Source organism: Tursiops truncatus, chromosome X (genome assembly GCF_011762595.2).
Source record: "Tursiops truncatus isolate mTurTru1 chromosome X, mTurTru1.mat.Y, whole genome shotgun sequence".
In the NCBI taxonomy this organism is placed as follows: Eukaryota; Metazoa; Chordata; class Mammalia; order Artiodactyla; family Delphinidae; genus Tursiops; species Tursiops truncatus.
The window spans coordinates 35,413,647-35,441,291 of record NC_047055.1 but is presented as its reverse complement, the minus strand read 5'-3'; the positions used below and the strand labels follow the sequence as shown (position 1 = coordinate 35,441,291).

The 27,645-nt window shown below is 43.6% G+C and overlaps 1 protein-coding gene across 5 annotated transcripts in view; it reads right to left on the bottom strand.

Moving 5' to 3' along the window:
- Nucleotides 1–27,645, bottom strand: part of CHRDL1 (chordin like 1) — a 115,137-nt gene that overhangs the window by 41,545 nt on the left and 45,947 nt on the right. For 2 of the 5 annotated variants that reach the window (XM_033849623.2, XM_019949433.3), the window contains exons 5-6: nucleotides 8,519–8,664; nucleotides 6,989–7,082 (exon numbers count right to left, since the gene is read on the bottom strand). The exons of 1 other annotated variant lie outside the window; for it this stretch is intronic. In XM_033849623.2, coding sequence (XP_033705514.1) covers nucleotides 6,989–7,082; nucleotides 8,519–8,664 — 240 coding nt within the window. The remainder of the gene's footprint in view (nucleotides 1–6,988; nucleotides 7,083–8,518; nucleotides 8,665–27,645) is intronic. 2 more of the 5 variants (XM_033849624.2, XM_019949434.3) reach the window with 1 other exon arrangement.

The following is a 27,645-nucleotide window of genomic DNA, read 5'->3' as shown; positions in this document are numbered from 1 at the left end:
TGTAAAATGAGGAAAATAATAGTCCCTACTTTGTTGTGAGGAGCAAATGAGCTGTTACACACATAAATGCTTAGACCACTGCTTAGCACAGAGTGACTGCCACATATGTACACTGTCTACCAAATGCAGGCTTGGCTCTCAATACAGCCGATAGCTTACCGAAATATGTCTCCCTTGCCGGGAGTCCAAGAACACAGCCTTCCCTTTGCTTTGGCAAGATAGGAAGAAGACAAGCAGAAATGATCAACGGTGGAGGGAAGCTGGGTGTGGGTTTGGGTGTGAGGCCTGCCTGCCCAGAATGTGGCCGTGGTACAGTCTCTGAAGAGATTTTCTTCTGATAAAGTTTCCCTTAAGGTTCCAGCGGCTGTTTGCACTATGCTTCCAGTCCAGATGAGGTTTGCTGAAATGCCAGCAATGACACACACCCTGCCAACACTCTCCTGACTGTCCTAGCCTCAAAGACATGTCTAAACAACTGAGGCTAGGGTTTAGATTCAACCCATGGCTAAGATTGCTGCCTGACCCAGGAAGAAAGGCACATATTAGTGTTTGGTGACAGTGCAGAGAGCCCGCTTCAATGGGGCCCTTTATATGAAGGTTTGCAAGTTCAGCACTCAAAAAGGTTATTTCTTCTGTGGTATTTTGCCTGCAATTAGGGCAGCCAGCATAGGGGAGAAGTGTGTCTGGGTTGTCTGCTGTATGAGTAATATGCTTATACAAGGTATACCTTTGTTAAAAATGTCATTTCAACAGAAAAAAAAATAACTAGGTGCTTCAGAAATAAGGACTTCAAAGGAGATTCAATCACATTATATACAACTGAAACATATAAAGAAATTAAAGACAGAGAAAAAAGCATCAATTTTATGAAAGTGTAGGATTTAGTCTTTAGAGGGAAAGATGAAAGAGAATGGTTTATTTAGGCTGGAGAAGAGAAGGCAAAGAGGGAACTTAATGAATTGTCAAGTATGTTGAAGGGGCAATACATGATCAATAACAACTAGCTTTTACCCGTTGCTTCTGAAGACATAACAAAAATAAAAGAAATTTAAATTGTGACAAGAGAACCGTTGAGCAGATGGTTAGTCCCAGGTTGTGTTGCCATGAGAAGGACTAGAAATATAGTTCTTTATATGGAGATTAAGTAACTAAAAAGGCAAGACTATCAGAGATAGAGAAGGTACAATTCTACTTAACCCCAGGGTAATAAATAGAGTCATTATTATATAAAATATAATAATGATCACTTGTTAAGCAATAACTCTGTATTGGACTTTCTCCTAGCTTCTATGTCATCTCAGTTAATTTTTATCACCTTTCCATAGGTTGTAGATATTATAATTATCATCTTCACACCTGAGAGAACCGAGGTCCTGAATGGTTCAGTGTCTTGCCCAAGGTCACATCACTAGTGGACAGAAGCTCTGCCAGGTCAAATCTATGTCCTTCTGGCTTCAGAGCCTATCTCCTTTGCATTATATTGCCGATTGGATGCAATAATGTCTTTTTGCAGTTTCCTTTCTTTTATTAATTGCTCTTCAGTTTAGATTTCACATTATTTTTCCCCAAGCAAAATCACCTTAGCCCAACAAATGGATTGTAGCAATTATCTGGTTATAGGAGTAACTACGTGTACACCTCTGCTAAGAATGAACTCTCCTGGGTGTGGAGAAAAGGGAACCCTCGTGTACTGTGGATGGGAATGTAAATTGGTGCAGCCACTAGGGAGAGCAGTATGGAGGTTCCTCGGTATATATCTGGAAAAGACAAAAACTCTAATTCGAAAAGACATGTGCACTCCAGTAGCCAAGACATGGAAACAACCCAAGTGCCCATCAACAGAGGATTGGTTTAAAAATATGTGGCATATATATATATATACATACACACACACACATATATACAATTCCATTACGTATATGTAATGGAATATTACCCAGCCATAAAAAAGAATGAAATATTGCCATTTGCAGCAACATGGATGGACCTAGAGATTATCATAATAAGTGAAGTAAGTCAGACAGAGAAAGACAAATATTAAATGATATCACTTACCTGCAGAAGCTAAAAAAATAATACAAATGAATCTATATACAAAACAGAAACAGACTCACAGACATAGAAAACAAACTTACGGTTACCAGAGGGGAAAGGGGGTGGGGAGGGATAAATTAGGAGTATGAGATTAACAGATACAAACTACTAACATAAAATAGATAAGCAACAAGGATTTACTATATAGTACAGGAAACTATATTCAATATCTTTAATAATAGCCTATAAGGGAAAATAATCTGAAAATTATATATATATATATAAAATATATAACTGAATCACTTTGCTGTACACCCGAAACTAACACAATATTGTAAATCAACTATACTTCAATTTTTAAAAACGGACTCTCTTCCTTTCGGAACAGACTCAAATTAAGTTGGGGCAAAGATTGAGAAAGGAGGCGAGGAACAAAATACCCAGCTTTACTGGCAGAAATGTCACAGCTGTACTGAGGGACAGTACACACACTGTGAGAAACAGGAATGGAAAGATCCAGGGCCTTAGTGAAGCATAAATCAAATTAGGCTGCAACTAAATCCACAGTGACTTGTGAGGGCTGGTACAAACAGCATAGTAAAAAGGATGAGCATGTACGGGTACTACGAATAAGGTAATTTCTTTCTAAAAGGAATATTAATTAGAGTGTGCTAAAGTGAGGTAGGGAAGAAAAAACAATGTGGAGGATCGGGAATGACAACAGGTAATTTCCTACTGACCATGAACCAACGGATAGCCAGTACCATCTACTACAGTCAATCAGTAATTCAGAGGAAGAAAAAACACAAATAATATCCTATTTGAGTAGCATCTAATTCAAACCATGACTAACTTTCTGGCAATATTTCCAAGCTAGTGTGCATTCATTCAAATAACACCTACTCTGTGCCCGGTGCAGTGGGGGGAAAAAAGATGAGCCCAAAATAGTTTCTGCCTTACGGAGCTCACCCATTAGTAGTGATGATAAGACGTGGGCACGCATAATAAAAGACAAAATGTGCCCGGGTGATTAACTCTACTGAAGAAGCACAGGTGAGGCCCTGAAGAGTCAGAGAGATGAGGGAGTTTACTCCTAAATGATAGGATTAAAAAAAAAAAGCTTCCTGGAGGAGGTGGCATTCGAACTGGCCTCTGAAGGAGAAGCAGGATTTAGGGGTGGAGAAACTGGAATGAAGGTGGGAATGCAAAGGGACAAAGGCCTTCCCGCTAGTATTTATTCAAATGTAACCTGAGGACTACCTGTGTTAGGATCCGAGGAGGCTGCGTTTGAGCTAGGTCTTCAAGAACTGGCAGGATTTCTACAGGCAGAGATGGAGGAAAAGGATTTTCCAGAGAAAGGCAACATTCCCTCCTCACAGGGTTACTGTACATGTTAGATATAACCTAGGAAGCCGTTTTGTCTCCTTTTCCTCCCAGCCTTATCATGAAATGTCTGCTGTTCATTCACCCCAAACTGGCTTGCCATACGGTTGGAATTAGATGTTCTGACCAATCAGAGATTGACATTGGTTACTCTTCTATTGGCTTACTCAGGTTTCAGACTTTTAATAGGCTCAGTTTAAGTGTACTAAATTCAGATGTAAAGCCATCATTTCAGGCCACTCCCAGTCATCTATGTGGTCTTAGGAATGGTTTCTCAAAGTGAAAGTCTATTGACCACCTGCACCAGAATGGACAATGGGCCCCGTTTAAATGCACATCCCAGGGCCCCTTCCCAAGGCCACCAAAACAATCTCTGCAGTTGTGCTCCAGGGATCTGAATTTCAACAAGTTCTCCAGGTGATTCTGAAGCACACTAAAGTTTGAGAGATATTGAGGGGCAGAGGAGAGAGTAAAGGCACAAAGGTAAGAGAACACAAGAACAATGTGGGTAGAACCTGAGGTGCAAGAATGGAAGAATGTGGGCCTATAAAGGTAACTGGAGGCTAGAGCATGAAAGGCCTTTACTGTCAGAGTCGGGGGTTGACAAGTATGCTGCTGGCAACAGGGAACCATTCATTTTAGTGGCAGAGAGGAGTAGTTAAGAGCCTGGAGTCTGGAGCCAGACTTCCAGGGTTCAAATCTTAGCTCTTTGCCTCACCGGCTATATGACCTTGAACAAGGATCCTAACCTCCTTCTGCTTCAGTTTCATCATCTATAAAAAATGTGGATAACAATCATACTCCCCACACAGGGTTGTCATGGGATTAAATGAGTTCATATCTGTCAAGTGCACAGAATTGTGACTGGCATAGAGTAAGCACGATATGTGTCAGCATAAAGCCTTCTGAGTAGGGGTGTAGCACGCTTAAGGCTATCTCTTTGAAAGATTAAGCCGGCAGCAATGTATAGGAGTCAATTACCTATTTGCTACCAGCAAATCCTATAATCTTTTCCCTCTAACTCAGTGGCTCTCAACCTTGGCTGCACGTTGGAATCACCTCCCTCACCACCACCCCCATCCCCAGTCTGGACATAAATTTACCAAAATAATTCCAATATTCACCCATAGCCAAGAACCAATGCTCTAATACACAGTCTTCTCTCAGTATCTGCGAGGAGTTGGTTCCAGGACCTTCATGGATACCAAAATTTGAGGATGTTCAGTCTCTCATATAAAGTTGCATAGTATTTTCATATAGCTTACATGCATCCTCCCACATACTTAAATCATCTCTAGATTACTTATAATACCTAATAGAATGTTAACGCTATATGCATAGTTGGGAATACAACGTAAACACCATGTAAATAGTTACCATCACATGGCAAATTCAAGTTCTGCTGTTTGGAACTCTCTGGATTTATTTTTTTCTCCGATATGTTGGAACCATGGTTGGTTGAATCTGCGGACGTGGCACTTGCAGATACGGAGGGCCTACTGGATTTCAGATTTGTCCAATTTTCATTACTAGTTCTCACTATATGCGAGACAGTGTCCTAGGTCCTTTTCCTGCATTATCTCATTTAAACCTCACAACCATTTGGAGGTAGGTGGTAACATTATTGTCACTGTAAAGATTGTCAGAAAGGTGAGTACATCCTGTCTCATGATCACCCAGCTAGAAAGTAGCAGGGCTGGGATTAGAATCAAGGCAGCCTGGTTCCAGAGGCCCCCAGTCTGAACCACTACCCTACACTGTGTCCCCAGACCAGAATCCCACTCTCTCATACCAGAGAGACTGCTAAACCCATCCTCCTGGTCTCTCCACTTGTCTTATTTCCTCCCTCCAATCTAGTCTGGACACAAAACCAAGTGAGATCTTTTAACACATCAACTAGATCATGTCATGCCCTGTGCACAACCTTCCCGTGGGTTCCCAATGCACTTAAAAATGGAAATCCAAATTCCTTCCCATGGCCTTGAAGGTCCTGCATGGTCTGACTCCTTCCTGTTCACCTCTCCAGTCTCATCGCATGACCACAATCACTATGTTCCTACCACACTGGTCCCTAGGCTCCTTGAATGCTATAAGCTCTTCCCTGCCTGGACCTTTGAACTTTCTTTTCTTTCTGCCTGGAATGCTCTCCTCCCAGGACCTTTGCATGGATGACTCCTTTTCATCTTTCAAGTCTGAGCTTAAATGTCATCTCAGAGAGGCCTTTCCGACAATTCAACCTAAACGCCTTCACCTCTTATTTTCTATCTTGGTCCTTTGTTTATTTCCTTCACAGTACCCACACTGTTTATATTTAGGTATTTGTTTGCTTGTTTGTTTATTATTTGTCTTCTCAGGTAAAATGTGAGTTCCATAAGAGCAAAGAACATATCCTGGCTGCTATGTATGCCACATACGGTTGTACAGGTTGTGTCCTGCACAAGGGTGCCTCAGCTAAGGAGGTACATTCACAAGGATTTTCTGGTGAAATGGCAGTCAAGTATCTTAAGTAAGGGGATCCTTTCTGTAATTCACATAAAGATGCCATATAGTCTAGCAGTGCCCTGTATGTCTACTATATTTACCATTACGCATCCAGTTTCTAGCACAGTGCCAAGCATATAGTAGACATTCAATAAGCACATTGGATGGAAGGAAAGAAGACAAAATTAGGAGGGAAAGGGGGAAAAGGGGGGGATATAGAGGACTGCTGATAGATTTGGTAATTTGAGAAGAGGCAATAAAAGAGAAACTAAAGGTGATTATGTTTGATCTTGGAAACCTAAAGAAAAAAAAATTGGTACTGTCATCAAAGAAATGAAACCCAAAGAAGAAAAAACTGGCTTGAGAAGATGATGATTCCATTTTGGATATAATTTGAGAAGACGATGCTTTCCATTTTGCTTTTATTAAGTTTGTCACCACTTTACTGTGGGATTTAAAAAATACACCTACAGGGCTTCCCTGGTGGCGCAGTGGTTGAGAGTCCGCCTGCCGATGCAGGGGACACGGGTTCGTACCCCGGTCCGGGAAGATCCCACATGCCGTGGAGCAGCTGGGCCCATGAGCCATGGACGCTGAGCCTGCGCGTCCGGAGCCTGTGCTCCGCAACGGGAGAGGCCACAACAGTGAGAGGCCCGCGTATCGCAAAAAAAAAAAAAAAAAAAAAATACACCTACATCTGCCCTGCCTAATCTTCAAAATGGTCACATCAGTGCTTTGGGAGGCCCATTCTTCCTTCTAAGGCTGTGTATGGAAATGCTCTTGTTTTACAATACAATAATGTAGGGGCCAAGCTAGAAGGGATTAAGGAAGGAGAGACAAAGATACTTTCACATTAGATGACTCTCACCCCTCTCCCCCGGCTGCACTCCAGCCCAGTGCAGTCTCTTTCAGGGAGTGACCCTTAAAAGCAGTGCTTTTATTTTTTCCTTTTGTGATTGAAAGCATCCTTAGAATCTAAGGCTACCATAGAAAATTCCCTTTCCCTAGGACACTGGACAGGTATTTTCCTCTTCTAAATCTTGCTACTCAGGATGGCGGGACCTGGGGTCTTGGGAAACAGGATACCTACCTCTGCACACCCGGCAGCAGGAATCAGGAACAGACACTGGGAATGCACAGGTTAACTTGGGGCAAGTCTTGAGACCACAGTACACATTGCCCTCCTGCCAAAGAGGAACAGAATTAAGGTCAGAAGGAGCTGCAGTACATGTAAAGGCTTTAGCTCAGTACCTGGGATGAGTAGGGGCTCAAACGTCCTTCCCCCATGCTCTTCCACAGTCAGTTATATGCACTTCCTAACTTTTATGATGCGTTATATTTTTTCTATTTACTACTTCTCCATGCCAGAGACTAAGTCACAGGAGATGGCAATTCTCATCAGGCATGCTGGTCTAAGATGAAACAAAGTAGTCAGCGTGAGGGCTGCCGTGAGACTCCAACCACCAAATACAGTCTTGCCCCTCTCTTCTCTGTCCATTCTGGTCCCTATCGTGCTTCAGCTGGATGTTGGGGCTTTGGGGGAATGCAGATTTGCACAATAGTGCCTTCCATAACACTCACTAGAGTTCTCCCTTCCAAAACAAGTAGACAAGCTCTTTGGGGTGATACAAAACTATAAAAGATCATCTGAATGGACAGCTCAGTCCAGCACAAGGCGAGGGAGAGGATCAAATGCACTTGCTGGTTATGTTTGTCCTTGCATAATATTCATTCCCTAAAATTCTATGTTCCAAACATCATTCCTTGAGCCTTGATCTTAGTTCTTAGAAGCATACTGTTCTGGAGCTAGGAGCGTTCCTGAAAGGTCATTAGGGAAGCATGGCTACGACCAAATTCTCCCAAACTACTGAGATGCTATATTTTTACTAAAAATCCCTAAGCAAAGAGATTCTTTAGCTTCCCTTGTCAATCCAGTGTTTCATACCCTTTATAGGTGGAAAAGTTGTTTCTACATCTAACTTCATCCCCTCATACTTCAGCTTAAACACCCATTTTACTCCATTTTTCTGGTTCTATTTATTACATTCTCTGGGCCGCACAATTAGATGATGATGTAATCAGTATACCTCATTCATGAAGTATACAATTCTTTTGACAAATAATGTCACAGGAATCATCATGATCAAGCATTTGTCTAGAGACTTTTCTCATTGCAGGGCACCAGGAACTGACTGGTTAGTGGAATATTTCAGAGATGGGAACCGAGAGACACCCCATTTTCTTGTGAATTGGACTGAGTGGCCCCAGATGGTGCCAGTGGCTTTTCCACCCATGGCATTTCCAAGGCTTATCAAATAACTGAGTTCTTCAGATGAAGGCTCTGGTGGTGTAATTATTGTGAAAAGAAGTACAGATCAAGATTATCAACTCATTTTTGTCCTTTTAAGCAGTGCTAAAGTTTTAAGACCGGGATATGACTGGGTCTGACCTCTTCAACAGAGTTGATCAGGGTTGATTAAGGTCAGGAAGGCTCATGATTTAGATGCGATTCATCTTCCAATCAAGCACCCTACAGTGTAGGCTTAAACTAAAAGTACAAGTATGGAAGCGCTCTTATTTGGGTAGGGGATAGCAGAGACATTAAGATACAGGGTCTTACCGAACAGCTGCACTGTGTGCATTGGTTGGGTTGCCGGTTCTGAAAGAGCCCTTCAGCCATGAACAGCTCACCGTGTTGGTAAGTGGTCCCGTTGTACTCACACGACTTGCTGGTCACCTTATTGTTCGCTGGGGGTAAGGAGTCTTCTGGGACAGGGTGGAGAAAAACCACACCGAGCATTGGCATCATTGCAAAGAATTTCACAAATCCCAACAGCAGATGGGGCTGTACCACACGGAGAGAGTTAAAAATAGTCCCTAATTCAGTGGCTGATGACTTCGATAATATTAAAGCAGCCAGACAGGAATAACAAGTGACATGTGACTATCCATCCATTCCTTCAAATTTGGGGCATTTATTGAGCACCTACTACGTACCAGGCACTGTGACAGGCACTAAAGAGATATCAGTGAAGAAAGACAAGGCCCCTGCCTTGATGGAGTTAACAGTGTTAGATGAATAAGGTATTAACTTGCCTGGAAGGAGGGAGTCTTTTCTGATAAGGAACCACCTATTATAACTACCCTGGTAACTTTAACCCTTCCCATGTTTTATAACACTTGGTATATGCTTGTATGCTTGTTCTAGCCTCTGGAGTCTTTGCTTCTTTTTAGTCTCTCCACCAAGATTGCCCCCTCCTTGCCACTCTTTTCCACCTATTGAAGTCCTGTCTGATTCTGAAGGTGCAGCAAAAGTCCACTTTCCTCCATGAAGTAGTCCCTAACAGCTCCAGCCCACGATCTGCACCTCTCAAAGCATCTGATGTCTGAGGCACACCATTTGGCACTTGAATATTACTGTAACTCATATTTGCGAATTATAGTCACCTAGCCAACAATTCACAAAGAGCTTTCACATACGTTATTACAATGGAGCCTCATAAGAACACTGTGAAGCAAGTAAGGCAGATTCTTATTTTCGTTTTTCATTTGAGGGTGACAAGTCTCTGATGTTGAATGACTTATCTGAAGTCACAAAGGTAGTGAGTGATGAAAAAGGGAATTGATATCTGGTCCCCTGTCTCTAAATTCCATTTTTTACTACCAACCCATATATACATTTGTATATATTGCTTTTTGAAGACTTGGGACTCCGCCTTACACGTGTCTTTCTCCATGGAGTCTGGCACAGGGTTGCCATGTAGCAAAAAGGTCAATGCACTTGGTGAGCTGACTCTAAGTGAATGGTTTCGAGAAGTCTTTTCATTGGGCTTCCTTAAAGTACATGCTGTACACACACATACACACACATATACACACACCAAATATCAGTGAACAAGTGCCCAGGTTAAACTAACCATCAGTGTACAAATTAACAATAGATAATTGTTATTATCTACAAGCAGAGCTTCGAAAGTACATGCTGTGGGATAGTGGAAGAACAGAAGTTAGCGGAGTTGTGGGTTTCATTGGAGGGAGGCTTAAAAAGTTAGACCATCCTGGTAACTCTTCTACATTGTTGGTGGGAATGTAAATTGGTGCAGCCACTAGGGAAAACAGTATGGAGGTTCCTTAAAAAATTAAAAATAGAGTTACCATGTGATCCTGCAATCCCACTCCTGGGCAGATATCCAGAGAAAACTCTAATTTGAAAAGATACATGCACCCCAATGTTCATAGCAGCACTATTTACAATAGCCAAGATATGGAAACAACCCAAGTGCCCATCAACAGACAACTGGTTCAAGAAGATGTAGTATAGGGACTTCCCTGGTGGCGCAGTGGTTAAGAATCTGCCTGATGGGTTCGAGCCCTAGCCCGGGAAGATCCCACATGCCACAGAGCTACTAAGCCCATGAGCCACAACTACTGAGCCCGCGTGCCACAACTACTGAAGCCCATGCACCTAGTGCCCGTGCTCCGTAACAAGAGAAGCCACTGCAATGAGAAGCCCGCTCACCACAACGAAGAGTAGCTCCCGCTCGCCACAACTTAGAGAAAACCGGTGTGCAACAACAAAGACCCAATGCAGTCAAAAATTAATTAATTAATAATTAACTTTAAAAAGATGTGGTATATATTTACAATGGAATATTACTCAGCCATAAAAAGAATTAAATATTGCCATTTGCAGCAAGATGGATGGACCTAGAGATTATCATACTAAGTGAAGTAAGTCAGGCAGAGAAAGACAAATATTATATGGTATTACTTATATGTGGAATCAAAAAAAAATTACTGTACAAATGAATCTATATACAAAACAGGAACAGACTAACAGACATAGAAAACAAATTTATGGTTACCAAAGGGGAAAGGTGGGGGGGAGGGATAAATTAGGAATATGGGATTAACAGATACAAACTACTATACATAAAGTAGATAAACAACAGAAATTATGGTATAACACAAGGAACTATGTTCAATATCTTGTAATAACCTATAATGGAAAATAACCTGAAATATAAATATATATATATATATATATATATATATACACACACACACATATATAACTGAATCAATTTGCTGTATACCTGAAAATGACACAATATTGTAAATCAACTATACTTCAATAAAAATTTTTTTAAAAAAGAGACCATTCTTTCTTTCCCATCACTCAAAACTATGATGAAAATGAGTCCATTTTATGGTGGGTAAACTATACCTCAATACAACTGTTTGAAAAAAAACAATGAAATTTTTCTCAGGATCTCATTGGAGTGCATTAATGTACTCAACAAGAGATGGAGAGAAAGCAAAAAAGAAGAAGACAAAACAGAATCAAAGAAAAGGAAACCAATTATGGTTATGCTTAATGCTAATTTTACACAAGAAATTTATCTTAACTTCTTCCTATTATTATTGCATTCTTCTAAGATCCCTAATGGGGTGAGGAGAGAATGATGAAAATGAGGCTACTGATACCTCAAAAGGTTTGGTCCATGTCACACAGCTATTAATAGAAGAGCCAACTAAGAAATATAGTTTTCCTGCCTTGAAGTTTCCTGTTCTTTTCACACAGTGGGTGTCAAAACTGGAGGGCAGAAAGGAAATGAACTCAGTCCCTGGAAGAGATATCTGCATTCTCATGTTTGTTGTATCCTATGTTTATTGCAGCATTATTCACAGTAGCCAAGATATGGAGACAACTTAAGTGTCCATCCCATCCCCTTAAAAGGACATCCTGCCATTTGCAACGACATGGTTGAACCTGAAGGACATTATGCTAAGTGAAGTAAGCCAGTTACAGAAAGAAAAAAAACTGCATAATCTCACTTAAACGTGAAATCTAAAAAATTTGAATATATAGAAGCAGAGATTAGAATGGTGGTTACCAGGGGCAGGGAGGTGCGAGAAATGGGGAGATGTTGGTCAAAGGGTACGAGGTTGCAGTTATGTAGGATGAGTAAGTCTAGAGATCTAAAGTATCGCATGATGGCTATAGTTAATAATACTGCATTGTATACTGGAAATTTGCTAAGACAGTAGATTTCAGGTGCTCTCATCACAAAAATAGATGGTAACCAGGCGAGGAGGAGATGATGTTAATTAGCTTAACGGCAGTAATCATTTCAATCTGTGTATGTATATCAAATCAGCATGTTGTATACCTTAAATATATACAATTTTTACTAAAGAAAAGAAAGTTTTTAAAAACTGAGGGGGGCAGCATCACTGAGTCATAATCCCAGCTCGGGTACCCACCTCCCATAACCTTGAACAAGTCACTTTACCTCTTTGGGCCTTGACTTTTCTATCTAAGGATAGGATATGGAACTCAAATCTCCCCTTGCATCTTTGGAGGGCTAACAGCATGCAAGGAACTCCAGAGGCAAGAAAAGCCACCTCAGACTCTACACGCTCCCTTCCCAGATTTTCCAAGGTGGCTGGGCTTCTAACCAACAATCCTTGGAACACATTCTGTGTTCCTGGCCGAAATCTGGCAGAAAATCAGTCTGAAGCAAGGCTGGCTTCAGGAGCCCTCAGGGGAATGCTACAACAGAAGTGACCAGGTTGCATGGCTTCTAGCCTCTGCCATTTCCCATTTCCCATCAAATCCCACACAGCACTCCGAGGAGGAGTGGGGGAAGGACGCTGTCGGGTAAGCAGACCAGCACTCAGCCATCTGACTACAATTGTGTTGCCAAAAGGAACTGTTCCTTCTCCCCATGAGCGATGATCTTATATGTAAGCAGAACTATAATTTCTGGGGTGCTCAGAAAACACTCCCTTATCCTAAATGTCTCTTACCACCTTTTCTCTCATGGATGCCTAAAATGCCATCATTAGAAGTTCATTCTTTTGGATTAGTGATTGCCTTTCGGCAATCAGATTTTATAATCCCCAGGCTTCTCTGAGAGGATACACATTGTCAGTAACATCTCAGTGTGAATAACCTTGTGACAGGCTTTTTTCCCCCCTTCAGAGCAACTGGCAAGTTTTACCAAAAAGTCTGTGGTCCTTTCCCACTTCCTTTGATACACCAATCTCTCCCTCCTAGTACTACCCCTCCTCCCACCCTCTGGAACCCAACATCCTCATGCTGGTGGCTCTCTTCTCCACTCTCCCTACCCTCAAATTTCTACTTCCTTAGTGGGCCAGTTCTGGGCTAGTCAGAAAGGCCACTTGTAAGTCAGCTCCCAGTGTTTATGAGATAAATGCAAACCTGTCCAGAGCTCCCAAGTATGGTTGCTAATCTCCTTGACTCCGAGCCCTCCCTTCTTTTGCCATTGCTATTGTTACTCAGGTTCCTATTTTATTCTTGACGGCTGAGCCTGATGCCAGTGTTTCCAGTCTGGTTCTCTCTTATTCTAGTGGTGTAGTCCCAGCACAGCCACAGTCCATTCTGGAGGTGGTGGTGGAGAGGGTAATATGGAGATGAAGGTAGAGGGCTTGGAAGAAGAGGTTATGTTCCCTTTAATTTCCTTGAGACAGACAGACAGACAGACAGACACACAAACACCACACACACACACACACACACACGAATACTATTCAGCCATAAAAAAAGAGAATGAAATCTTGCCATTTGCGACAACATGGATGGACCTTGAGGGCATTATGCTAAGTGAAATAAGTCAGACTGAGAAAGACAAATACTATATGATCCCATTTATACACGGAATCTTAAAAAAAAAAAGCTTGTAGATATAGAGAACAGATTGGTGGTTGCCAGACGCAGGGGGGTGGTGGGGTGTTGGGAATGGAATGTACATCATGGTGAGTAGACTTAATAATATTGTACTGCATATTTTAAAGTTGCTAAGAGAATAAATCTTAAAAGTCCTCATCACAAGAAAAAAATTTGTAACTATATATGGGGACAGATGTTAACTAGACTTATTGAGTTGATCATTTTGCAATATAAACAGATATTGAACCATTATGTTGTACACCTGAAACGAATATAATATGTCAATTATACCTCAATTAAAAAAAACGACACCAAGATAACCATTTTTCTTATCAGATTTGCAAAAATCCTAAAGTTTGATTAATAAACTCTCTCAGCAAGGCTGTGGAGAATTGATACAAACACTATGGAGGCAATTTAGCAATATCATTCAATTTTAAAATATATGTATTTTCTGAATGTACACGTATATAACAAAAATTAAAAGGAGGTCCAAGGAAGAGTGTGAGGGATTCACTTATCTTTTAAATAAATGTTTCCAAAGCTTATCATTTCATCTAAAGTGAAAGTAAAAGTTACTCTTTTGACATGGATTCTGTCATAAATATGGCTTTAATATTCTCTCTGCTCGTTATATGTAGATATATTTTATTTCTCCAAACCAGTTATAAACTATTTGAGGTTGTAGTTTATGGGCTCTGTTCTTTTGTCCACACCATAGTACCCAGCACAAAGCTAGGTGGAAAGAAGATATTTAACATAAGCCTTAAGAAGAACTAAGGTTTTGAAAACTAATCTACTTTTCATGCTTATACCTGAATTCTATGCGAGAAAATAAAGTTGTTGATGTGGCAAATAAAAAATATATATATGTGTATTTTTGACCCAGCAATCCTACTTTTAAGAATTCACGCTACAGATATACTTGCGTGTGCGTGAAAAATCTAAAAGTTATTCACTGCACCATTGTTCGTGATGGCAAAAGATTGGAAACAACTTCTGTGGCCATCAGTAGACATCTGGTTAAATATGTGGTGGTTCATTAATACAATGAAATAGTCTGTAGTCGTATAAAAGAATGCGTAAGCTCTCTATGCACTAATACAGAAAAACAGATTATTAAATGAAAAAAATCACAAAGTGCAAAATGATTTGGATAATATACTGCCTTTTATGTAAAGAGAATATAATTTTTTAAGAGTACGTATTCATATTTGCTTATATTTTCATAAAGAAAATCTGGAAGGATACATAGGAAAATACTAAAAGTTATAAGGGGAGACTGTGTTTTGAGGAGAAAGGTAAGAATTGAATGGATGTGGGACAGGGGTGAATTAGACATCTTACTGCATACTTTTACATATACCTTTATGAGCGTAAACATATATAATCATATATACACATACACACATATGCATTCATATTCTTGAATGATACAAATGTATTTCCCACTGAAAAATTAAATTTGAAGAGTGTATGTTTAAAAAAAACTCTAACTCAAGGCAAGGGGCTAAACTTGATGACCATTTTGGGTCCCTTCCAACCGTGGAAAATCAATCCTACAGAGCTGGTCATAGAAGCCAGCTCTATTCCTACTAGTGGGACAGACCCTAGCTAGGACTCTTGTGTTCCCAGTGTGACTACAATGAGACGGTTTTCTCTTACAGACACTATTTAGCCCCTTTGGGGAGAGTGGGGGGCTATTACACTGCTCTCTGAAACAAATTGTTTTAAATAAAGTCTGCAAATTTGAGCTGACATCTGGGCCTTGGCCCAGCTAGGAAGAAAGCAGGCAAAGAAGGGTGCTAATGGGAAACCTCCTGTGCTCCTCCAAGGAGGGAAGAACAGCTGGGCACTGCATCCTGGTCAAGCTAGGTCACAGCATACAGCAAGGATGTGACACATCTTGCAGAATTAATGCATCCCAAACAGTGGGTATGTATAGTTTCCCTCCAAGAACCTTGCTCACCCTCTGAGGTCATGTGGGTTCAGGTGAGTTCTTCTTTGGGATGCTCACTGAAATCAAAGGTATTGCTTCAAATGGGTCCATGAGCTAAAGCAATGATGCCTACCATTTAGATTGCTTCCTGTCAGCGCTCCAAACACTATCACTTCTTTTTGCCCTGGGTTGCTCAAAATGATGACTTATCTAGACCTGCTGTCCTTAGGCGGAGACCTATGATTTTCATATCTTCCCCAAACTCTCCTCCTCCATAAAAACTCTGTGTCCCATCACATTGAGGCCTTGATAGGGGAGCTTAGCACTCATCTTATTGACTAATTCATATCACGGTGAGAATGGAAGACAATGTTTGAAAATAGGTTTTTTTTCTAGATAATTAAATTGTAACTTAGGCCTTTGATGCTTTATCTATAATGAGGTTGTAGAGCACAGGGCAAGGAGTGTGAAACATTCCAGAACTTAAGGCTCAATGTAGGGGCGTTTACTAAAAATACAGCCTCTGAGAGCTGTCCTAGTGGGAGGAAAGGCCTTATTTCAGGGTGTCCGAATTGTGTTCAAATTCCACCTCCACTAGTAATTAGATCCCACTTATTAGCTGAGCAGGTCATTTAACATTCTTGAGCCTCGGTTCACACATCGATAAAATGGGGCTGATAATAGTACCTACCTCACAGGTTGTTGTGAGGATCAAATGAGGTGAGACCCATAACGCGCTCAGCATAGTACCAGACGCATATTAGTGCTCAGTGAATGCTGTTACTGTTACATTACTATTAGCTGTAAAGGATAGAGTTTATGGAAGGCAGAAAGCAGGTTGGGGCTGCCTATTCCTTACAGTGCCTGTTATAGGCTGAATGTTTGTGTCCCCTTCACCAAATTCATATGTTGAAAACCTAATCCCCAATGTGATGGTACTTTGACGTGGGGGTCTTTGGGAGTCGGGGCCCTCATGAATGGGATTAATGCCCTTATAAGAAGAGACAACGGGGAGATGACCTCTGCTCTCAGCCATATGAGGACACAGGATGAAGATGACTATCCACAAGCCAGGAAGTGGTCTCTCACCAGACACCAGATCTGCTGGCACCTTGATCTTGGACTTTCTAGCCCCTAGGACTGTGAGAAATAAATGTTTGTTGTTTAAGCCATTAGTCTATGCTATTTTTGTTACAGCAGCCCAAACTGACTAAGACAACCGTCTTTCACTATCCTGTAGAACTTCTCAAGTATTGCCGGATTCTGAGTGGTGACTAGAGAGTCACTTCTGAGCCCATCACGTTCACTAAGAATCCTTATATAGCTCAACTTCCAGCTGACTCCATTTGCCCTATCCCCCTATCTCAGTGGGGAGCCCACCAGGAGTGATTTCTTTAGCCAAGCAGCTGAGTTCTGGCCAGAGCCATCTATTAAACCTATAGTCTCTGCTTTGGATTTCCTGAGGGTCCCAGAGAGGTGAATTTAGGAGTCAGAAGGGTCACGAGTGTATTTGTGATTGAGTGGTCTTGAAGGGCAAAGAAACCACCTTTCCCACTGCATTTTGGCCATCATTTCCAGCCTCCTCTCCTGCTGCACGCTTTCTAGAGCTGCTAAACAAAAGTCACTGTTGATTGGTTTGAGTTTCATCTTTGTTTTGGTTCAGTATCTGAGCTGTTCTTTGGAAAGTAGTTCATATTTTTCAGTTTAGAATGCTTCTCCCTTTCTCCCCTTCATCTATTTTCCTTCTGTCCACCCTTCACGGCCCAGCTGCAGTGTCACCTCTTCAGGGAAGACTTGTATAACTACTTCTGCACTCAAAGGTCGCTTTGGCGGAAGGGAAGATGATTGGTAGAGCAGACTGCTCATGCCATGCTAGAGCTTCCAAAGGTGGCAAGTTCACTCTGTCCCTAAACTCTCTTCTTCTTTGCTCTGCCAGAGTGCCTGACATGGCCCCAACTTCAAGCATTAGTTAGAGTAGGGCCCTGCCTTTCCCAGAGGTTTAATAAGTTCATAGTAATGAATACTGAAGGTTGGAGCAGTTCCCCAATAAACAGCAACATCTTGGTAGCGGTGAGGAGAACAAAAATCACAGTGAGACACCACTTTGCACCCACTAGGACAGTTATAGTAAAAAAGAAGATAATAATAAGTGTTGGCAAGGATGTGGAGAAAATGGAACCTTTATACACTGCTGGTAGGAATGTAAAAATGTCAAATGGTACAGCTGCTGTGCAAGAAAGCTTGGCAGTTCCTCCGAAGTTAAACCTAGAGTTACCATATGAACCAGTAATCCCACTTCTAGTATATACTCAAGAGAACTGAAAGCAGAGACTCAAACAGATCCTTGTACACGAATCTTCAGAGCAGCATTATTCACAATAGTCAAAAGGCAGAAAGCACCCAGTGTCCATGAGTGGAAGAACTGATAAACAAAATGTGGTGTATCGTACGAAGCAATATAATTCAGTTAGAATGGATGAACCTTGAACACACTATGCTTAGTGAAAGAAGCCAGACACTAAAGGTCACATACTGTATGATTCCGTATTCATGAAATATCCACAACAGGCAAATCCCATAGAGACAGAAAGTAGCTCAGCGCACGCCAGGAGCTGAGAGGAGGGGAAAATGGAGTTGACTCCTAGCAGGTATGATGAAAATATTCTGGGGCAGGCCTGGACAAAACGAAGGTGCTGCGTACCCTGGTGACAGGGAGGCAGGTGACGAATAGAAAAGTAAATGACAAAGGGAGAACCACAGAGGGGTGGAGGGGGTCGATCCCAATTCATGATCTTGTCCATGGGGTATCCACCCTGGGAGATGGGGTAGGTCTGCCAGACAGCTGAGCTAAAGGAGGGGCGATGGGGGGAGGACCTTCCCGTTTTGAATCTTCAAGGAGACTCTTCAGCACGACTAGTGGCCTCCCTACTCCGACCCCCGGCCCAACCCCTGGTGGGGTCCCGGGCCAGGAAATTCCTGCAGCAGATTCAACAGATCACTCTGCAGCTCAACAGACAGACACAACACTCTGTCCCAACGAAGAAGGTGCCGAGTGAGAGGAAACAGTCATCTGCCAGTCCAGCTGGACAGAAGAGAGGGGAAGAGGGCACTAAAAGCTCACACCCCCGGTGTGATCCCAGCTCGTCCCCTCCTCATCTAGAACCCCTCTGCAGGCTGTGTTTTTTTTTTGCAGTACACGGGCCTCTCACTGTTGTGGCCTCTCCCGTTGCGGAGCACAGGCTCTGGACGCGCAGGCTCAGCGGCCATGGCTCACGGGCCCAGCCGCTCCGCGGCATCTGGGATCTTCCGGACCGGGGCACGAACCCGTGTCCCCTGCATCGGCAGGCGGACTCTCAACCACTGCACCACCAGGGAAGCCCTGCAGGCTGTTTTTCATCCCACTTCCTTTCACGTTTCAACTGCTGTCAGTCAGTAGCTGACCCTGCCTGAAAATGCCACCTTGTCAGGCAGATGAGGAGAAGGATAGCTTGAGGAAAGGCTTTGTGCAAGAGGTGAGCATCCCTCCGCGAGGCAAGGGGTGACAGCAGGCCTGGCACTCGATCTGGGGGAGAAAGGGAGCACATGTATTCTTGGCTGGGTTGGGCCATTGACTTGCTGTGTGATGGGACCGCTGTCCCTTTGCATCTCTGGGCCTCGGTTCCTAAAGAACTTTCTGCATTCGTGAGTACGTGTGTGTATGTTGGGGGTAATCGTTTCACTTGCTTCTACTTTACAGGGACGTGGAAGGAACAAGCCAGATTCTATTTTTTGAAAAGGCCTGGGGAGAAAAGAAGCTACATGCAACGTGGACAATTGATTCTGATTATCTCCAGCTTACCAAGTGCAGTCCGTCTGAAGGCAAAAAGAGATGTATAACTGAGTCTGCTCCAGCGGTCCGGCGTCCAGAGCCTAAAAATCCCATGAGGGTTCTGCCAACTCAGAAAAGACCCCTCAGCCTTTCAGGTAGGAGTTCTAGCCTGGCTGTGTCAGTCACCTGCCTGTGGGCAAGCACCCGGAGCTGAAGCTCTGGGTACGAAGCAGCATCACAGCACGGCCCAGCCAGGGTGATGAAGCACATCTCAGAGACGCATCCCCTCGGCTAAAGAACACTCTACTTTAGACCAGCCGGTCCCCATCCCCACTGTGTCCCTTGCCAGCTCTGCCCTGACTCATGCTAGACCCAACCACGCCCACAGACTACCCTCTGCTTACTCACATCCTACCCAGCCCTCACTAGCCGTCAAACACACTCTGATTCCTTGCAGCAACTCTAATGGTCTGCCTGTCTGTACCCTACAGCCTAGCACCTGCTAACAGGTAGACTGCTTGCCGAGTGATCACCAAGTACAGAGCAGGTGAGGCTTCTGTCTTGACCTGTCTATCTCCTCCTAGCTCTAGCACCGTAACAAAGGGACAAACACCCAAATAGTGACATGTACTCGAATACTGAGGGTCTATTATTAATTTTGTTAAGCGATAAGTGTGCACCGCCAAGAGTGAGGTCCTTCTTCATTTAAGTCCTAGAGAGTTGGAGAGAAATAAATAGGATTCTCGAAAGTGATTCCGAAGTGCATTTTGAGTGTATGAGGGTACGTGCATTCTACTGGGAGGAGGGTCCGTGGGTCCCGTTAGATTCTCAAAGCATTCCATGATCCAGAATAGGTGCCCCCACTACTTGAATACAAGCGAGGAGCCTGTGGGTTCCACCTCAGCATCACCGGATATCCGCAGGCAACTCAGTCCAGTTTCTAGGGATCTAGGGCTAGGCACGCTTATTTTCAGCTTTCTGTGGGCTCAGAGCTGTTACTGGGGAAAGCTTCCCATAATCCAATCTTCATAGGGAACCTCTACGTTCTTTCCTGTCAAAATGTCTTCTTCCACTTTACTGAACAGCTTTATCATCAGCTCCACTATTCAGCTCATGGACCATTCCAATCTCATTACATAAGCCTTCTAGGGTTTCCCATGTATATCTCCAAGAGGAAACTGGAAATGGCCTTCTCTTTTGAGAGATGGAAATGAGGCCTAGAGTTTCCAAGGGGACACCGTTATTTAGTGCCAAAGCCAGGATTCAAACTTAGGTTTCCTAATTTTACACAGAGCCACAAAACCTGAGGGCAAGAGAAGCCTGCTAAAATCAAGTCCAACAATTGAGGAAGAAGATAAAACACAAATCCCTTTGTTTTCAGGGGCTAATTCCCAAATCTCGTATGTTCATCTGAACTTGGGTGTGTAGCCGAACAGAAAGAACCCCTTCTGCAGTGGGTCTGATAGGTTTCTCTTATTCTTTTGCTACTACATGATTTTTTTTTAATTTTTAATCATCCAACGGTGTAATAAATGGACTTGCAGTTGAGATGAAAATGTTAAATCAATTCTTCTGCATGACGCCTAATTGTTAATGACAGGTTTTGTGGTAGCATGTGTGTCACTCACTGCCTTCCTCTTCTCCCTAAATAAAGAATGAGTTCTACTATTACTTGGTTAGTTCTAATCCTTTGGGAAACAGGCTTTTTTTTTTTTTTGAAGGTCAATGACCCTTTGAAATGGACAAATTAGTCACTACCCTCAAGCAGCATTTACAGAAACAATGTGAGGCATCTGGCTGAGACAGTGGGGAGTGCGGTCAAGCATTCCTTTGTATTGCCTACACCAGCATTTCCCAAGTCCGCTCTGCAGAGCACTACTTGTCCACAAGACGCTCTGTGAAAACAAAATTCTGTGCTTCGGATAAAGCTGGGAAAAGATCCACAGTCTCTGTTCACAATATTCCTTTCGGCATGTTAAGAAGGATCTCAGAAATCCCACAGTAAAGAAAGCTGTTTAACTACAACTCAGCATTTTCTCCAACTGACTTTCCTGAGCCACCAGACCTCTTTTTTCTCATCTGTTTAACAGCTATGAACATCCCAGGAACACCCTTTGGGAAGCACTGTCCTATACCACACCCAATAACTAGATATTTTGAGAATCTGTATATTTGCTAGAAAGTACTGAATTCAGGACGCCTCTCCCACTTCCGGTCACTCAACCTTCAGCTGAGACCCAGCTGAATGTTTCTCCTACCCGGCTGCACAGCATCTCCTGCATCTTTTGTTTTCTTTCACGTGCGAGCACTGCAAACCAAGAGAAAACGCCCCGTGTGAAATACTGTAGAGTGCTATTAACTTGAAACATACAGTCTGGCCCTAGGAGTTAGGATTGTTCCTGTATAGGAGGAGAAGCCAGAAGCCAGTGAAGTGATCTGAGCAGTGCAGTTATTCGATGAGATTTACATTTCTGTAAGACTGTTCCGGGATGACTGGAGGAGAGGCCGTGAGCTTGGAGGCAGGTCCTGTCAGGAGGCTAGTGAAAGAGCCTATTGCCATCATATTACAGACTAAAGGAAGAAAAGAGGCATTCAGTACTTGAGGATTAATTGAGAAAACTTATCCCCAAACACGCTTTTTGTTGTGTTTGGAAAAGTGTTAGCAGCAGGCTTCAGAAAGTGGTCCCTGGAGGCCACTGGCAGAGGCTGCAGGGAAGGCGGTGGCAGATGAAGCCTCAGGGCTGCTGGAACATCTGCCATGTCACCGAACTACTAGAGGAAAACAGAAAAGAGCATGTTTCTCCTCCTAGGAAATCTTTTAAGAGCCAAAGCCAAAGTCCCTGCTGGGCAAAGAGGAACTTAGGTAAGCGTACACAATACAGACAACAGAAAGGACATGTTAGGGAATCTAGATTCAAAAGGACTCCACTGCTGACTGCCATAAGGTGGTGACTGCCCCTCAGGAAACAGAGGCATGAATGGTAAAGAAATGTCAAGGATTCATGCAAATTTCCAGTTTGAAATTGGGATTCTTCTTTTGGCAGCCAGGTGCTCATACGATAGCCCCTCTCCTCACTGTAAAGTTATTAGTGGGAAAGGTGATCGTAGGGGTCAGGGATTAAAAAGTAAGTAAGGTTTGTTACCATCTTTGGATTTACCAAGGCTAGAGAAGCAGTATGAGGCTGAATCACTGCTTTGGATCGATAATTCTCAAAAAAGGGACCTCAATTCTCAAGCAGACCACGGTCTCTGGTGGGAGTAATTTCAAGCTCCACCCATCGGCCCACCCTAGATTGGGAATCACTGAACAGAGTGAGAAATGTCACTGATGGGAGTGAGGCATATGTGGACAATTTAGAGGCAGAAAAGAATTGACAGCCACAGTTCCAATAGCTGCAGTAATAGCAGCAATAACATTAGCAACTGATCATTAATGACTCGTGCTTAACACTGTATGTTCACGTTCGTTAGCTCTCTTCTCCCTACGGCCACCCTATGAGGTAGGGGTTGTTATTATCTCCCTTTACAGATGAGGAAACTGTTAGGAAGTGGTCAACCCAGAAGTGGAGCCAAGGTCTTGGGCCCAAGACATGGAGCTGCATGGCATTGCTCTCAAAATCTAGGGTGCATTGTCTGAAACTACAGCTGGGATAAAATGGCCCCCCACACAAAATCTTTTTTGTCACTCTAATTGCTTTTCCTAAGTTCTTCTCACTGTTGCCTCTGAAAAGGAAACCACTCTCTCTCGATCGCACATTCAGGCACACAGAATGTCTAAATCAAATAGAAAGCGGCTGATCAAAAGGAAGTACGCGGCCACCTCACCTCATGTTAGCCTCAAACGGGTGGTCCCTTTTTGAGAATTATTGATCCAAAGCAATGATTCAGCCTCATACTGCTTCTCTAGCCTTGGTAAATCCAAAGATGGTAACAAACCTTACTTACTTTTTAATCCCTGACCCCCCTACGATCACCTTCCCCACTAATAACTTTACAGTGAGGAGAGGGGCCATCGTATGAGCACCTGGCTGCCAAAAGAAGAATCCCAATTTCAAACTGGAAATTTGCATGAATCCTTGACATTTCTTTACTATTCATGCCTCCGTTTCCTGAGTGACAGTCACCACCTTATGGCAGTCAGCAAGTGGAGTCCTTTTGAATCTAGATTCCCTAACATGTCCTTTCTGTTGTCTGTATTGTGTGTGCTTACCTAAGTTCCTCTTTGCCCAGCAGGGATTTGGCTTTGGTGGGTGGGTGGGTGGCACTGTAACCTTGGGTTGCGTCTTCTTGAGAATGGTAGAGAAAGGGGATGTTTAAAAACTGCGGGTGGCCTTATTAGTTACTGGGCCAATGAAATCATCTTGGAACATAACAATTCCCTCTACAGAACCTGAAAATGGCATCGGATGGCCAGTTCCTCTTCTCACAGACCACCAACCCTCTACTGAGATGTGGTATGGGGACCAGCAGCGTCCCCCCCCCCGCCCAGACCTCATTAATCAGCATCTGCAAATTCCCAGGGATCATGTGGACATTAAAGTTTGAGAGGCACCGCTTTAGGGCTTCCGGTCCTAAAGTTCATTTTCTTCAGAACCTTCAATAAACGCCCTAGAAATGAGGTGCCTTCTCAAAGGTTAATGAGTATCGAGAAGGCTTTTCACTCCCACTTCCGAATGTTTGCGGACGGTGCTTGTTCCTCGCTGCCTCAATCTATGGCCCATGGGGGTACAAATGCAAGCGATCTTAGAACTGTGTTCCCTGCCAACCATAACCTTTGTCTCCAAATCCCATGTCTACAAGAAATGGCAAAATACATATAATTAAAGACCAGGATCCTAAGGCAGTGAAGGGATCTACGCAAAATCACAAATACTTTGGGACTACAGCAGTGGTTCTCGACTGAGGGGAATTTTCCCCCAGGGGACGTCTGGTCATGTCGGGAGACATTTTTCACTGTCATGAGTTTGGGAGGTGCTACTGCATGGAGCAGAGCCCCCCTCCCCACAGCAACCGCCGCAATGTGTTTAGCCACTAAGATGTGGGGATTGTTAGGGCAATTAGCTTATCCTAATTCTTTTGTCTTTACTCCCTCCTCTAAAATCAGGAGCCATAAATTTGATGTTAGCCCATAATTTTGCATTAATATCACCTACTATCACTACGTACAATTCACTTTCCACCTCCCTCTTCCATCTTGACAACTGCTCTCTATAGCACGAAGGGCAGGAACTGCCCAGAATCAATATGCCGAGAACATCCTCTCAGATTCAAATCCCCATTAAAAGCAAACCGAAGTAAAATCAAACCCAGAGGCCTGAGAGGCCCAACTGTTCTCAGACCCACTGCCCGAGGGCAATCAATCCTTGGATCCAAAGGCCTGAAGAACCTGTCCTGACTTTATGCTCATGGCTGGTCTCCACAGCCTTTTAAGGAATGATTACTGTCCCAGTGCTTTAGTTCCTAAGCTATCTCCCCATGTGTCAGTGCCAATGACCAGCAGGATGGAGGGAAGCCAGGCAGGGTTGGGCAAAAGAGACCTTAGGCCAGATCACTTAAGGGCTAGGCAAGGAAGGACATGAAGAAGAAACCTGGGAAGGAGTTCCTGGAGTGTGTAGTAGACATTAGGGCTAGTTATCAATATTCCAGCTCTCCTCCTGCCAGGCACACGGCAGCACTGTACTTCCCTGTGCCCTAGAAGTCAAAGCGTGGCCACGTGGCTTGCTCCAGCCAATGATCCATGAGCAGAAGTAATCTGTGTCACTTTTGAGCAGAAGTCCTTAAGATCCAGGGCACAACTTGCTCTGTTCCCTTCCCACGCCACTGGAATTCATCTCCAGATGGCAAGGCTCTGTCAGCCAGGGTCTTCGGATGAGAATGACACGTGCTAAGCTGAGACAGACATGCAGTGTGAGTAGGAATAAACCTTTGTCGGTTCAAGCCACTGAGATCTATAGGTTGTGACTGCATCATAATTCAGCCTGTTCCGATCGTTACAGGGTATCCAACATTTGATCAAGAATGGACTTTCATATTCAAACTGGGAAAGATGAAAAATACTCTGATTTTTATATCTCTTCCCCCAAAGAATTGAGGACAAAACAGTAGTCACTTCCCCAAAGTGATACTCGTAGGCCCTCAAGCAGCTGAAACCAGCTCTCCCCTACTAACTGGACTTAGAGTAGGTCTCTCCCCTACTAACTGGGCTTAGCCCATTGTGTCTAGAACAGGGATCACGGGCCAAATCTGACCTGCAATTTGTCTTGTAAATAAAGTTTTAGTGGACCATACCCATTCATTTATATATTGTTTGTGGCTGCTTTCGCGCTACAGTGGAAGAGTTGCTGTAACAGAGACTGTATGGTCTGCAAAGCCTGAAATATTTATTATCTGGCCCTTTGCAGAAAAAAAAATTCCCGACCCCTGGTCTAGAAGAAGTCAAATGAAAACGGATCCATGGAGTGTCTGGAAAAGAAATCCAACATGCATTGCCACTCGGAGTGAAGAGTACATACTCTTGGTAGCTACGTAGCCATGAGCATACACAGATCAAGAGTTGGTACTGGCAGGATTTTAATGAGTGCTTCAGGCCTTTTTGGAGATAGAGAAGCAAAGGAAGCCCCGATACAAATGACTTCCAATAAGCACATCTTTATAGTTCTGTTGTTTAGTACCCCCTCTCCCCTAGCATTGGAGTGGGGACAGGATCGGAACAAAGGATATACACAGTATATGTCAGGATTAGTGAACCTGACAGTCCTCAGGATGACTCAGTGGAAAGTTGCTTAAGTGCTGGCTCGAAATGATTCACTGCCTAGAGATTCCATGGCAAGTGAGATGCTTAGGCTACACTGGGCGGTACGGTTTGTCCACCTCCCTGAACTCAGCACAGGGCAAGCGGGCCGGCCCTAAGTGAGGGAGCAGGCTCTTGGAGGGGTTGACGAGGGTCTCAGCCCACTGGACGCAGCGTCTGCTGTGGCCACTGGCTGCCCTCTGGGGGTGGGGGTGTATATGGTGTGGCTGGAATGCTAGGAATTCTGGGCTGGCTTAGCAGGCACTCCAACTGGCTTGGTGTTCTACATGCTCCAAAGACTTTCTCCAGTGTCCTTGGCATCCAATGACTATACTTGGGCTTAAGATTTTTAGGGCTGGGCGGGTCCCTGGAAGCCTTCTGTCTCAGCACTGGATCACTCCTTCTTTAGGTGGTACCAGCGAACGGGCTGGCCATTCCACTGCAGATGGGACGCAGGCCACTTGCTCCCTTCCTTGGCCTGGCTCTGGGCAGGGCTGCCTGGAGGAGCCAGCTGCTTAGCTAAAACTCGGCTTTAGGTGGCTGTGAACAGGTTTTGCTTCAGTTCAGCTATTGCTGAGTTACTGTTGGTGGCTCTGGGTTGGGGGTAAAGGCCTGGGCTGGGAAACAGGGAGAGAAGAAGGGAGATGAGCAGATACTTTGCTTGGACCTATGAGTTAAATTGTCTCCCTTTTCAGCAGTTGATTCTGAAGTTAGTTTGGAGGGGTGTTTTCTCGCCATTTCTAAGGTGATCAGTAAGATATGGGGCCCAAGTCCTACTCGTGGTACCTTTAGTTCTTACGTGATTGTGTTTGGCCAGAGGAAAAGTGGAGAAGGGACGGAGTCATGCCCGATGTTCCTGGTTACCATGAAGTCTACAGAATTCAGAATGCAGATGGGGCCTGGAGTGCAAGCGTTACATCATTTTCATGAGCCTGCTAGGCAGCTTTGCAAGGTTCTCTGGTCTATACCCGAACACCTGCATAAGCCATGGCCACATCCGCAGAGCAGAGGCCCCGTCTCCCTCGGCTTAGAGAATTCATTCATTCCCCAAACATTTGTCCAGAGCCTACACTGTGTCTTGGCACATGACGAGATAAAGATACTTGGGTTCCAGATTATTTTCAGTTATCAGGGGATTCATCTCAGTTACAAGCAGTGAAGAGAGTGGAAAGGAAGTGGTTATTTGTTCTTCTGAAACTTCTCTGCAAGGGAGATGGCGCAGAAGCACAGTCCAGGAAGCAAGGAGACCTGGGTTCCAGTCTCCCCTAATTATAATGAGCACTGTGGCTTCAGGTAAGTTATAGAGTCTTTCTCAGTCTCCCTGTTTGTCCAATGTGAGGGGAGGGGGCTGGACGAAAAAAGCCTTCAAGATATAATTTTCTGTGGTCATAGAATACGATTCCTGCCCTCAAGAGGTTTAGTTGCAAGACACTGAACAGACAAATGGAAGGTACATACTTAAGTTTAATGCAGCAGAAAAGTATGCAATAAATGGTCTAGAGTCATGCCACCTA